The sequence below is a fragment of the Mustela nivalis genome (assembly GCF_964662115.1).
Source record: "Mustela nivalis genome assembly, chromosome: 15".
Classification (NCBI taxonomy): Eukaryota; Metazoa; Chordata; class Mammalia; order Carnivora; family Mustelidae; genus Mustela; species Mustela nivalis.
The window spans coordinates 73,919,817-73,935,127 of NC_139034.1; the positions used below are offsets into that span (position 1 = coordinate 73,919,817).

Consider the following 15,311-nt stretch of genomic DNA (forward strand, 5'->3'; position numbering starts at 1 on the left):
CTGTCCCCACGGAGACATTTCTATGCATTAACAACTTCCAGCTCCAAGTGCCCTAGCAATAATATTAACTTACTAAACTTTATTAAATCTTTAAAAATATAATCCAGGAAGTGGTATTTTCTCCATTTAAAAACCAATGTGTAGGGAAATTATAGGACTTTGCCAAAGTTACAGTAAAAGTAAACATATCTCCATGTACTAGGCACATCTCTCCGCTACCGAAGAGGCTTCACATCTATGAGTTTTTGCCACTCCGAGTCCCTCTGCCAAAAAGAGCTTTTCCTGACTTTTCTATCTACAAAATGCTACTCATCCTTTAGTCCCATTTCAAATGTCCCCTCTTTCTTGGAGCTCCCCTTGTGCCACCACCCACCATCGACCCATTAATAAGACACTGATTATATTCTGCCCTATAACCCATGAAAGTATGAGATTTACTGTGCTTATCTACATGTAAAACTCTTTTGCCCACTGGATAGTAAGTTCCTTGAAGGCAGGACCATCTTGTATCTATCACTGTGTGCCCAGTACACTGTGGACACTAAACAGGTGTGGGGTGTGTGTGTGTGTGTGTGTAATTGCATTGACTGTGCATAAATAAACCCTGAACAACCATTTCTCCATAAAATAGGGACATTTACAAGAGATGTCCATCCTTACGGCAGTAAGTCATTCTCTAAGTAAGAGCACCAAGAACTTAAATTTCACTTACAATTTATTTGAAGTCTCAGAATTTACGTTTACCCTCTGCCTGCTTTACTTCATTTATCTACCTACTCATTCATTCATTTGCTGTCTATTGAGCACTACTCTAAACCAGGCCCTGTGCCAGATAGGACACTCATCTCCTAGGATGCACTGAACACAAAGGACAGATCCCTGCTCCTTGGTCACCAGCTGTCTGGACGAGAAGACCCATTACAAGGAATGGGGACATCTGCAGGACAGAAAAAGCCAGAGGGATCTCTTGGAGCTCACACTGGAGAGGGACTGTGGATGTCAAAGGAGGAGCTTTAGAGGAGGAATGTTGGAGTTGAGACTCACGGAAGGAATTATCCACTAAATCATACTCTTCTTTTCCCAATGTGTAGACTATATGTTTGAGGTAGAATTCATAGACATCCTTGGGTCCTGTGATTTACATTCTTGGGTGCATTTTTTAGTGTCTCATTTTGTTGTTGCTCAAAATCCCTCGTGCCAAAATCACTGGCAATTAAACTTGAACCAATTCCTAATTAGATTCAGGAAGGAAAAGGCAGAACATTGTGTTATATCACAAATGTAACACAATGGATGCAAAAATACCATTTATTTTATAACACATAGTACAAATCTACATAGTTAAGTATAAATCAAGTCACACATGCCCAAAAGAGACTTATGTGCTTTTGGTTGCCTATTGCATAAGACATTCAGGACAACCCATCTCTACCCTAAATGGCTTTAGAATTCCGATACATGTGGTTTCTGAATATTTTCTCTACTGCATCTAAATTACTTTCCCAATATGTGAACATGTTTACAAGTGCACTCACTAGTGGATGGAATCACATTTGCGATGCCGTCCTCAAGAAGGTCCTGCTCAGTTACAGCAACCTCAGGTGAGCAAAAGAAAGTTTCTCATTCCCTGGTAAGTTCCAAATACCTATAGAGTCTTCAGAGAAAAAGACCAAAATGTACATCTATCTTTCAGCTTTGGTGTGAAAGAATACAGCCTCAAACATTTGGGACTCAATGACGAATTCTAAAATATTCAGGACTACTTAAAGTGTGTGCCTTCCCACCACACTTTTTTTTTTTTTTTTTACATTAGCAGACATATTTTTAATATCTTGGATTTCATTTCCTGAAGATGAGATTTCAATATTTTAAAAGTAACTTCGGGTGGTTATGTGCCTAACTGAATCATTGCATTATGTCGGTCACAGGTAGAAGTAGAAATTGTGTATGGATTTTCTGAGTATCGTCGAAGACCCTAGGAAGGGGTGGCACGTTCGAAATAAGAGTTGGCAAAGAATCCGAATTTTTTCACCAAGACTGGATGTTCAGAACATCAAACTTTGTTTCACTTGGCAAAATCAGGTTATGAAATCTATAAGCTTTGTCTGGCAGTTTTCTAAATTAGTGCTAATTTCCAGGTCAATCCTATACAGAGTGATCAATGCCAGGCCATTGCCATGATCTTATTTGGCTACATTAGGTAATTGAGGGGGAGTAGAGGAAATCTGTTCTTCAAACCACAACGAACTTCCAAAAGTTTTCATTCCGTAGTGATAGAGTAGATGGTGTGGGAACATAGATCAGTTATTAAATATCCGAATGGCCTTAATGTATCCTATGTAACTGCTAGAAATACTGAATTCCTTCTCTCCTTTTGAGAACGGATCCGAGATCTTCCTATCCTGCCATTAAAGACAGAATTTCTTCTTCTTTTTTTAATTTTTTTTAATTTTTATTTTTTATAAACATATATTTTTATCCCCAGGGGTACAGGTCTGTGAATCGCCAGGTTTCCACACTTCACAGCACTCACCATAGCACATACCCTCCCCAATGTCCATAACCCCACCCCCCTTCTCCCAACCCCCCCTCCCCCCAGCAACCCTCAGTTTGTTTTGTGAGATTAAGAGTCACTTATGGTTTCTCTCCCTCCCAATCCCATCTTGTTTCATTCATTCTTCTCCTACCCCCTTAACCCCCCGTGTTGCATCACCACTTCCTCATATCAGGGAGATCATATGATAGTTAAAGACAGCATTTCTAATAACCTAATTTAGAATCAGCGCTTGTCACAATCCATGCTCTAGATCAGAAAAAGCTCCCAGAGGATGTCTGCACCCACTCAAACTAATGCCTGAGAAATGCCGGAGAACAGTGTTCACAACCAAGGAAGGTAGAGCCGACCTCAAAGGCCAAGGGCAGAGAGTGAGAGAACAAAGACTGGATAGACCCAGAGTCAGAAATGAAGCAAAAGGAGAATTTACCAGCTGATGTTCAGAGAAAAACAGAATCCACTCTAGCAGCTGAAACTAGGTATAGATCACAAAGAACAAAGCAAAGCAAGCAAAAATGTTGGGGACTCAGTCTCATTGTCAGTCAGAGGAGGAGGAACAAGAATCTGCTTATGTTTTGTGGTCAAGCCTTGTCCGTGAAGATCCCCAGAACTGCTCCTGAGGGAAGGTGACTTTGTTTAGGTCAGGCAGAAAATCTCAAGTCCTCTTTATGGTAGGCATTGATATCTGTCATTAGAAATGTTTAAATGGAGTCTAGGTGAGTACCTGTCAAGAATGCTCTAGAAGCTTTGGACAATGGGAGACTCTGCTGAGTCTCCAAATTTTATGATTCAATGATAACAACATCATTCCTTGAAATTATTTATATTTTCACACTTGAGAAGTAAAGAGTACCACAATCCAGGCACCTACTGTGCAAAATAATACTTTGATTGCTTATGCATTTCTGCAGATCTAATGTCTCCCTGTCTTTTTCTTCTCGCTATTGAATTCAATGTTAGTTCAGTGTCAGACTGTATCATCTCCAAGGTGTATAGAATACTTACTACCCTCAGTTGCTTAAAATCTAATACCATAGGGAATGAGACACAATCAGAACATTAGGTATAAACACGAATATTTGAAACTCGATTGTTTTCCTAAAACAGGCTGCAAACATCTGACGTGAACAGCATAGGAAGGTATTTCTGGTTTTCTCATATTTATTCCACTATGAGGACCAGTGTTTTGCCAGAAAAAAAACCTCATCTGTCTTTTCAGGACCATGCCCTTACTATGACATCATCACATTGTCAAGAAACCCCAAGCCTGAAGCCAGGCGGGATGACACAGACTTTAAATTTTTCATCCACTTCCTAATCCCCTGAGACACTCAACAAAACTAAGCATTGTCTTTTTGAACCTGCAAGGATTCTCTCATTTCCTGCTGATTTTTTCATCCTTCTCAGTTTTTCCTACAAAATACATGTGTGTTTGTCTCCTTGGGGAAAACTGTAAAAAGTACCATACCACAGGGAAACATGTGTAATATTTTTTTAAATATGGTAATATTTTGAAAAACATGATAATAGACTAGAACTTATCACCGGATTCTCTGGGAATGTCTGAGAAAGCCCAGAATGTAAGGTTGGTTTTAGCTTGTGTAATGACCCAGGCACTCAACACACACTCAGTGTGTCGTGTGGCCGAAGTCTACTTTGGGTTCACTGACAGACTCTATTTGACAAAACACTTTTGTCATTCCCACGACTCAGCTAATGGTTTCCTAAAAGGAAAGATGTTGTGAGTGGCTTCGTACATTCCAGGACCTGCCCAAACATTACACTCTAGACAATCTGAGACATGAAAAATAACTCCAAAGTGTTTCACATACTCAAAAGAAATGTGAAGTTGAAATTCTCATGAATTGCGTGTTGAAAACCACATCAGCAGAAGGGACTTGAGTCCAGACTTGAATATAAATCAAGGGGTTAGATTGGGTAAGTCTTGTGTCTTCAGCTTCCTTGTTGAGTTACCTGACATTAGTAAGCCCAACTTCCTCAAGGATATTATGGGGGCTGTGTTTATGGATATTGGGCCATATCAGGTGAGTTAGTGTTCCCTCCAAAACTTCAGAACTTTAAATACTCTACACTGTCTATACATGTTTTCGAGTGAGTGTGAGAAGTTGTGAACAGGTTCATTCACAGACCTCTGTTTGATCACTGAAGGAATATAAATGACTTGAATTCTAATGCAGGTTCCCACCGTGAATTGAACAAACTGGTGGTGTAATAAAAGATCATGTTCTCTAGAGTAAAGCTGGACAAGGTTACGGTCTCTGAAACTGGGTTATTAAACTCTCGGATTGCAAGAATCATATTATCTATTGTGAATTTCCCTTAGCTTGACCAAGTAAAGTAGCCTTGTCCATGAGGTGAAAGTGAGGCTGACTTTGTTTCTTTAAACAGATTGTTTTCCCAAGCTAACAAATGACCTTCAGTCTATAAAATATTCACATTGTTTTTCCCCCTCAATATGTATTATTTAGTGTATAGCCCTTTAAATATTAACCATCTTTTTTCTAAAGATATGGTATATATTATTTACATCCAGCTACATTATGTTTTCATACAGTTGAAATAGGTACATTGGAATCTTTGTGAAACCATGAACAAATAGGGCATCCGGCCAGGTGCACACAACAGGTGCCCAGTGAAGTGAATTCTGGTGCGGGCATGATGGGCAGAGGACAGCAGGTGGCCTTCTCACATTTGATGCCTCACACTTCACAGGGAAGATCCAGGAGAAATAAAAGTCCAGTATAGATGAACTTTGGACCTCAAGTAGGCAGATAGATAGCCATGGGCAAAATCTCTTGCAAGAGATCAAATGTGCCCCATCAAAGGATCCACAGAGGAGACAAAGGTAATAGTAGTTCAAAAACACCCCCAAATCAGTATTTCACAGGAAACTTTGCTTAGAAAACCAAAGGGAAGCTACTGGAAATGGTAGAGCTTTATAAGGATTCTAAAGACTGCTTAAGATCAGATCCATTCCATTTTTACTTAAATTCTCATGGTGTTTCCCCAAGCCAACATTGCCTTTGAGATCTCTTCCATCATGCATGTATAAATTACACCTAGGATGACATTTGAGATGACAGGAGACTAGAATCCTAATTAAAGAATTGGAGGGGCCATCTGAGACCTCACTCTCACTCAGAGGATAATCAGGTCAAGGGAAAGCCCGTTTTTTGGAAGGCCTGCAGAATTTCCTTATTCTCCAAAGGGAAGTCCAAGAAGGCAGTAAGCTGGCAGATAATCGATCATTTTTGAAATCTTACTTCCCTTAGCAGATGATCGGCAGTGCTCCTCATGTATTTATTCACTCAACAAATATTTCTTAAGGACCCAGGACACACACATCACCTGTTTACTGAGGCTCTGCCAGAACAGATATTCCCTGCGAGTCAGGAAAGCACAAGGGCTCTTAGCAAAAGGAGAAGCCGAAGACCTAGAGCTGTGGCTAAAAGCAGTGACTTCTAGAGGGATAACATCATCCCATTGTTGGAAGTGAAAACTTGGAGGACCAGGAAGCATTTTTTTGTTGTTGTTTTTAACCCCTATGAATAGAAATGACTAAATGTCCCGCTTCCTAATGGTCCCCATGTCAAGATTCAGTGGCCACAAAAGAGCAAATATCAGCAGAGATGTCTTTTCTTCGGAGGGACTGTGGTGCTCCCCAGAAATTTTCAGACAAATTGATACTTGTGCTCCCAAAGCCCTTTGCTTAATCCCATCACATTTGCTTCATGTCTGTTTACCTCCTCCTACAGCGTGACATTAGGAACCCTTCAAGGGTAGTGAGTCCGTACTGACCATATTTGTATCCCCAGAGTGAAGCATAAAACCCAAGAAGTGTTTAATGAATGAATGCTAGCAACAAAAGCTTTTTTCCTTATTTAGCCAATGCAATGGAACTTTTCCTGAATTATAAAACACTTAGAATACACTTTCCTATCTCATTAAGCTGATTTCACTGCATGTTTTTGTTGGCTAAGTCACCGATTCGTAATATATTGGGTCAATCCCTGTGCCACAGATTGGCAAGTGCCAAACTGTTTTGATCTCACCTCTCTATCAGCAAAAAGTCTGAACTAATATGCTGAACTAATATATTTTCTGTAACTTGTGAAAGGTATGCAAAAGGTACAAATTTTTGAAGAAAGAGGTAAAGCAACGAATCTTTATTTGTTTTACTTTGTGATGCTGCAGGTGTATTCAGAGGAAGCCTGCCATTTTATGGTGGTTCAATTGCACTTGCACTGTTTGAAATAAAAGAAATCTAAAGTTTCTTTGCCGAAGTCATTTTAAGTCACTCGTCCATTTAATGAGTTAGTGAAAACTACATAATCTAATCCATAAGTGCATTTAACCAGAACATGTGAACTGCGATAGATGTCAGTACCCCAGGAACAAGCTAATGGAAGAGAGACGTGCCATTATCAGCCCCTTTCCACTCTGGAAAAGTCTTACAGGATAATTGAGAAATGGCCATCACCACACGAGACATATCCATCTGTAGATCAATTAAATATTAGGAAAGTTTAATTCCTCTTATATTTTTATATTTAAAAAATAAAAACTAGAAATTCTCATGTTTTCATCCTGAACCACGTCGAATCGTCCTGCCCACACCAGGGATACATACCTCTGCTGCCAACCCAGCACACACGCTCCGGAGACCACGACTGTAAGACGAGTCCCTCTTAAGCCTGCTGGTGACGAGTAACGATTCTGAAGCCTACACTTGAATTTGAATCTCATGTCTACCATTTGTTAGATGCGAGGCAAGTTGCTTCATCTCAGAGACCCCGTTTCCCATTGCAAAAGGGGATAACGATCATATATGATCAGTACAGAGTTGAGGATTGCGGGTGAGTGTCTTAGGCCAGTGACACCTCATGGTTAGCCCCCGACTGCTTAGAGTGGCTTAAGACACTACCATTTGTTAGATGCGATACGGAAATGGTTGAAAAAAATAATAAAATGAACATCCCTATGCTCTCAAGTAGGCTCAGTGGTGGTTGACTTTTCTGCTATTTTCAAGTAAGTAAAAAACAAAATGACACTTCATTCTTAAATATCTCAACAGCAGTCTTTGAAAAGCAAGGATAGTCTCCCACGTAAACACAATACCGTGATTACACTTAAGAATATTATGGGTCGGGCGCCTGGGTGGCTCAGTGGGTTAAGCCGCTGCCTTCGGCTCAGGTCATGATCTCAGAGTCCTGGGATCGAGTCCTGCATCGGGCGCTCTGCTCAGCGGAGAGCCTGCTTCCCTCTCTCTCTCTCTCTCTGGCTGCCTCTCCGTCTACTTGTGATTTCTCTCTGTCAAATTAATAAATAAAATCTTTAAAAAAAAAAAAAAGAATATTATGGGTCATTCAGTATATCACCTACCATCCATTCTGTATTCAAAATTCTCCAATTATCTCAAAACTCTTTCTTATAACTGGGTAATTACCTCTTCCAAGTCCGGGATTCAGTAAAGGTCTATCCGAAGCATTAGGTTGTTACATTTTTAGTTTCTTTTCATCTAGGACAGCTTTCCCATGTTTTGGCCATTTTTACCTCTTTTGAAGAGTCAAGGCTGGTTGTCTCATGTAATATCCCACACACTGAATGTGCCTGACCTGATCATTTCTCTATGGGGTTACTTAGTTTGTGGTACCTGTAGCCCCAGTATTCCCTGTAAACTGAAACTTGGCAATTCAGAGTCTTGATGAAATTCACGTTCAATGTCTGGGACAAGATCATTTCTTAAATGAGATTGTCAGATACCCAGTACTTCGATCATCCTTTCTGCTCTTTGGTCTTGCTAATCCCTTTGCTTTTGCAATCATTCTACCTTGTCCACTTCCTCCCTCTTTTGTCTGGTTTTGCGATTCTGAAGGGGAGGCATGAAAATGGCACCTGGGTCTTCCCATAGTCAAGTTTTCATGGACCTTCTGACAAGACTTCAACAAAGAGTTGATGGACATGGACCCCGGAGTTGAAATTGTCCTGAAATCAGAATAAACTCCAGACAAGTTCTAGAAGAGGTCCATGTTTTCCCTGGGGCCCCCAACAGTGTGTATTTGGATAGGAGGCCTGCGACAAAATGGAAGTTAACTTCCAGAATCTCTCAGTGTTATAGCTGCAAAACATTTACTACTCAGGGATAACTAGTATTACTAATATTACAGCATTATGAACTTAACACTGGACAAATGGTAACTATAATGTACAAGTACTTGAGAAAGTTAATTTGTCCTAGAACAGCTCCTGTGGGAAGCAGGAAGACATTGCTGCAAACTCCTTATTTGATCCCAGACCTCTGTTGCCATCAGGTCTGTGTTAGTAAGGAATCAGGACTCCTGTACTTCAGCAACACATTTTGACCACCGGTTCTTGCTAGTGTGAAGCTTAGCTCACTGTTGTGTGCACATCAGTTTCCAGGGAGAAAATTTTTTAAAACAACTCAGGTCTTAAGCTACTGCAAAATGGTCACACACATTACTCAGAAATAAAAATAAGAAAAATATCTCTAAATGATGGAAGGATTGAAAACCTTGCAAGATACTGGAAAACAAACTGCATTTGTGTGGTTGTTATTTGGAATCAAGGGCGTGAGCCTCCCTGGTGGCTGATAGGGTCCCGTTTGGGCAGCTTGTCTGCATGGCCCCCGCAGCTGGAAGTGAATTGGCCAATGTTTCCATACAGGATGTGGTGACTCAGAGGCAACCCCCACGCTCCTTGCTTAGCCAGATACAACCCACCAGTCCTCCTACCCTTCTGACATGAGTGCATGATGTGGAGGACACTATTGTGTGTTAGCAAGATTGTCCATGGCCTTGTAATAGATTGGGACAATTAAATCTATTTTCCCAGTCAACATGTATTGACTACCTACCATGTGCTAAGATGTGTGTGACCAACCCGTCCTCGTTTGCCTGGACTTCCCAGTTTTAGTACTGAAAAAATGGCATGTGCTAGAACCTCCCATGTCTCAGGCAAACTGGGGTGGATGGTCACCCGCACTTGGTCCATCTAAGGACCATCTCCCTATGTCAAGAAGCTGGTGGTCTTAGAATCAGAAAAGTAAGCCAATTACAAAAACTTAGAATAATCAGTACTTAAAATCATGCGTAGGACACCATGGACCCAGAAAGTTGAATCTAACTAATAGGGAAGTCAGAGAATGTTCCTTGAAAGAGACAATGCTTGAGAATGAGGAGCACAACATACACAGTTAAATTTTTCAAGTCTCAGGAGAGGAGAAGCAGAGATACTGGTGGAACACCATGCTACTATATTCTTTCTTTGTGTCCCCAAATACGTATCTTTGGTTCAGATTCCCACACTGTAAAGGTGGGAACTTAGCCTTAAATAAGCAGAAAAGAGAATGGTCATTCCTGCTGTACTTTATTATGGGACAGAATATACCTTACAGTATTTCATGACTTAAGCTAGTGACAGTTTTCTGAATTAGTAATGCCTGTTCCTTTTTCTGGAGTTTGTGTTTGAGAACCGTGAGAACCTGGGGTGGTGACCCAGGTTGCAAAGGTGAGAGGCAGCAATGTACCACCTTGCAGAGCAAATGAGGTGAAAGATTTTGTTTTTGACATGTTTGATTTTGAAAAAAAATCAAATGCACTGAAAAATGGCATTTTTTTAAAAAAAAAATTGCATGCTTCCATCTAGATCCATTCACCATCAAAAAGTTGCCACATTTGCAGGGCCCTTGGGCGGCTCAGTCAGTTGAGCACCTAATTCTTGGTTTCCGCTCAGGTCGTGGTCTCATGGGTCATGGAATCAAGCCCCACATCAGGGCACCCGGGTGGGTGTCTGCTTAAGATTCTCTCCCTCTGTCCCTCTCCCTTCTCATGTGTGCATGTACTCTCTCTTTCTCTCTCTCTCAAATAAATAAATGAATCTTTAAACATGACCTTCTCCCATATGACCACAGTATGAGTTCATATTCAGAAAATTCAACACCTGGGGCACCTGGGTGGCTCAGTGGGTTAAGCCTCTGCCTTCAGCTCAGGTCATGATCAGGGTCCTGGGATCGAGCCCCGCATCAGGCTCTCTGCTCAGCGGGGAGTCTGCTTCTTCCTCTCTCTCTGCCTGCCTTCCTGCCTACTTGTGATCTCTGTCTGTAATATAAATAAATAAAATCTTAAAAAAAAAAATTTAACACCAAACCAAACCAGTATTATTTAATATAGAGTCACTATTCAAAGCTTGCCAACTATCTCTATAATATCCTTTCTGGCAATTATTTTCCCAACCTAATGCCCAAACCAGAATCATAGGCTGCCTTTGAATGTCATGTGTCTTATTCCTCTTAATTTGCAAGTATTCGGCTTTCCCTTGTCTTTTACGACTAACATTTTTGAAGTATACAAGCCAATCGTCTCCTAGAATGTCCATTAACTGGGACATGTGTTTATCTGATGTGTCCTCATAATCGGATCTGGGTTACAAATTTTAGCCACCTATGTGTCCCTCTTGTCACCTCACATCTGGAGGCACCCCAAATCACTGTGTCCCACGACTTTGATCACCTGGTTAGGGTGGGGGCCGGCCCAGTTTCTGCACTGTAGAGTGACCAGTTTTCCCCTTGGACTAATGAGGAATCTGTAGGGAATACTCTGAGATTGTGTAAATATCCTATTCCCTACCCAACTTTCACCCAAAGTTTTTTGCATTTGTACTAGCTTGTGAGGGCTGCTGTAACAAAGTACTACCAAGTGGGGGGTTTACAACAGATGCACTGTTTCACAGTTGGGAGGCTAGAAGTCTGAAATAAAGGTGTCAGCAGGATCAGTTCCTAGGACTGTGAGGGCGAATCTGTTTCATAACTCTCTTCCAGCTTCTGGTGGATTCCTGGCAATCTTTGATGTTCCTGGGACTGTAGATACATCCCCCTGATCCATGTCTTCATCTTCACATGGTATTCTCCCTGTGTATATCTGTCTCTGTGCCTAAATTTCCCTTTTTAATAAGGACATAGTCATATTAGAGTAGAGCCCATTCTAACGACTCCATTTTAACCTGATCTTCTGCAACAACCTCATTTCCAAATAAAGTCACATTCACAAGTCCTGTGGTTAGGACTCCAATAGCTTTTGGGAGGGATGCAATTCAACCCACATCAGCCTCTATAGGAAATATTTGCTGAGATTCAATTATCATGGGATGGCTGCAGAATGGTGATTTTTCTGTCATTCTTTCAACATTTATTAGTTGGCTTTTGGGGATTGTGGTTTTTTATAATCAATAAACAGAATGTCCACCCATAGCCAGATAGAAATGGCCACATGTCTTTCAAGCCAAAAAAAGAAAACAATTAACAACATGCACACACGTCTGTGCCCAAAGTAGCAGAAAAGGATGGACTCTTGTTGCAAACCTCTGTACCCAAGCAGATTGGCCAGAAAGAGAGCCAGAGGTTAAGGTAGCCTATGGACCAAAGTCAGCATCAATGGGAGAAATCGGAGAAGGCAGGTCTCAAGCCATCCTGAACATTTGTTGTGTGTAAGTGACTTCTTGGAATGTCATTACTCATGGACTCTCATCGCACTCCAAAACAAAAGTAACATCACACTACCTAGGGTAGGTGCCAGATTCTCAAATTCAGTATTCTGGTCATCTTCAGCCCTTATGCATGAGCAAACATTTCACAGTATTGAAGCCTCTTGTCATCATCAGAATCACAGAGAAGCAAGAGCCAAAGACTATATAATTCTGCAACTGCTGGGAAACATGATTGGGACAGAGATCACATATTCTTTTGTTTTTACTCTTATACCTGATAAAAGATCTTTGGAATTGTTTTTCTAAAACTCTAGCCTCGATTCACAGTAAACATAAACTTTATTTCCAAAGGCTATCGATCTCAAATACATAATGCCATTAAGTCTCAGTGGTTGTCCCTTCCATGAGGCTGTATAGGTATCCTAGAGCTGTTGTATCCACATATCACACATGGGGTGGCTTAAGGAATGGAAATTTATTGTCTCATGGCTTTGGAGGCTAGAAGTCCAAACTCAAGATGTAGGCAGAGTTGGTTTTTTTCTGAGGCTGTAAGGGAAGGATCTTTTCCAGGTCTCTCTCCTTGGCTTTGTAGGCAGATGTCTTCTCCTACGTTTCTCCACATTGTCTTACCTTTATGCATACCTCTGTATCCAACGTTTCCCTTTGAATGAGGGCCATCCTAATAATCTCATTTTAACTTTCTTACCTCTGTTAAAACAAAAGAAAACAGACAAAAAACTTATGTCCAAATAAGTTCACCTTCTGAGGGACTGAGTGTTAGGACTTCAGCATATGAATGCTGAACATGATTCAACCTACAACAGATACATTTCAATTCCCAATGTTCACACAGGGAATAGAATAGAAAATCAGAGTTGTGACTGCAGGAGCCTAGACATTAATTATGGAACCAAAATGGTACTGAATTCCTGCCTCTACTCTTTCTTCAGGTGAAGTCAGTGCTAAGCCTGAAAACACTAAAGATGGGGTTACTAAGCTTTTCCCCACCATCCATCCATAGAGCTGCGGATTTTACACTTAGCTATATTCAGAATGACTTTTCTCTTCCTGCTGTAGAGACTTTTTTTTTTTAAAGATTTTATTTATTTATTTGAAAGACAGAGATCACAAGTAGGCAGAGAGGCAGGTAGAAAGAGAGAGAGGAGGAAGCAGGCTATCTGCGGAGCGGACAGCCTGATGCAGGGCTCGATCCCAGGACCCTGGGATCATGACCTGAGCCGAAGGCAGAGGCTTTAACCCACTGAGCCATCCAGGTGCCCCTCCTGCTGTAGAGACTTTTAAGTGGGTTTGGGTTGCTACTTACCATCCAAGTGTGTGCTGTATAGACCTGTCCATCGGTTAAGAGCAGAGGTTACCAACAGTCGAATTAGCGACAATATTTATTTCTTACAGAAACACATAGACAATTGGGGAAAGCATTTCATCTCTCGGTGCCTTGATTTTGTGCATTTATCTGACATCTAAGCAAATGAATTCTAAAGAATATATTTAAGGAAATCTGCAATAGGGAACACCTGTTTCTCCCAGCCAGCGAGGGACCCGAAGCCATTGAGATGCTTCGTAAGTTTTTAATTCAAAGCATGGGAGGACAGAAAAGATGGAAAACAAAAGCCAATTACCTGCGAACTCTCTGCCAGGAGCTGGAGGAAGATTAAGGGAGGAGGTAGGGAGGCTTGCCCGGGCAGTAAATCCTGCAGCATGGTGTCTCTCTCTCTCTCTGAAAACTGATAGAGTTTGTGCTCGTCCTATCACAGGTTCTCTAACCTTCACCTGTGTCGTGTCCTTGTGTAGAAATGGGCAACAGCTGGGGAGAATATTCAGTCTTTCCTTGCTTTCTTGGTCAGGTCACAGACATAAAAGAGAAACTGAAGCTCTCTAAAAAGGTCTGGTCGGCACTGCCCTACACCATCTGCAAGGATGAGAGCATGACAGCAGGCGCGGCCAACGAAGAGGAGTGTTGGAATGGGCACAGCAAAGCCAGGTGAGGGGGACTCGCGTTCTTCTGGTCGGGGCATTGCTCAGCCAGCCCTGGAAGGCTCTGCTGGCACAGTTCTATGGGCCTGTTGATGCAAAAAGCAACGGAGAGTGGAGGGGCACGTCGTCACTTAGCGACAGCTGTTCAGAGTGACACGTTTGATGGGCACCTGGGAACACTTACTCTCAAGGTGTCATTAAGCGTGGAATCCTCGTTCTGAGTGCCTCGCCTCTGGATGAGGACAGAGGAACGGTGACAGATGCCAGGTTACGGATATCCTGAGATCACAAAGCGCCTTTTATGTTCACTTAATGACTTGAAGACAGCAGAGCTATTTTTATCCATAGTGAATGGGCAGGACTCCCTGTTCTTTCCATCACACGTTAAACAGGAAGTGAAAGTTCAACTGTAATATTTTTCACCCTCGGAGAAAAACAGTTTTTGAGGGGCTCGTTGGAAGGGTGAGGGGAAAAGGAAACCACCAAGGGACAACTGAGAAGGTGTTCTCATAGGTTCCCTGCCTCAAGAAGGGCCCCCCACCCCCGCCGGGATCTCCGGATGAGAAATGGCTCTGTTTTCAGCCCGCTGCTGGGCTGCCCAGTGCGGCTGCCCCTTGATATGGAATTTCTGAATTTCTTGATTCAGCCCAGAAACGGGGTTGGCCCGAGTTTTCCTAGGGTGGAGGAGTTGGACGGGAGAACTGGCTGGGAGCTGGCGAGCAGGGAAGGACACCAGGAAAGGAGGCTGCCTGAGCACGCCTCAGCAGGGGTGCAGGTGGGCAGAGCAGCTGGTGAGTTGGACTCAAGGAATCTTTGGGGATTGATCAGCAGGTGGAGGAGATAAGCACGGGGCGGGGCGGGTGGGGGGGCTCTGTTCTGGGTCCTAGTGGGCCTTTTCAAGCGGATGAAGCAGCTGTGATCAAAAGGAAATAGGAAGATCCACGGATATTAAGTTCAGAAGAAACCGCAGAAGGTAAGCAGGGCACAAGTGAGGTGCTTATTACATGTTCTCTCTCACACGGCTGAGCTGAATTTTTTAGCATCTATTGATAATGATATTATTAGCCATACTGGGGAGAGCTTAACAAGGCAAAAACAGGACAGCTATAGAAAGAGCAGTAATCACTTCAAATCTTTCCAGAATATCAGTGTCCAAATCCTAGATCACGGGGGTAGACAGCTTTTTGTCATCTCAACAACCGGCCCCTCAAAAATGTTTCGTCATTTATCAGGGTCTGGC

The 15,311-nt window shown here is 42.0% G+C and overlaps 1 protein-coding gene across 2 annotated transcripts in view; it reads left to right on the top strand.

The window, feature by feature from the left end:
* Window positions 1–15,311, top strand: part of GPC6 (glypican 6) — a 1,096,805-nt gene that overhangs the window by 1,059,759 nt on the left and 21,735 nt on the right. For both annotated transcript variants that reach the window (XM_082700679.1, XM_082700680.1), the window contains one exon: window positions 13,942–14,078. In XM_082700679.1, the coding sequence (XP_082556805.1) occupies window positions 13,942–14,078 (137 nt within the window). The remainder of the gene's footprint in view (window positions 1–13,941; window positions 14,079–15,311) is intronic.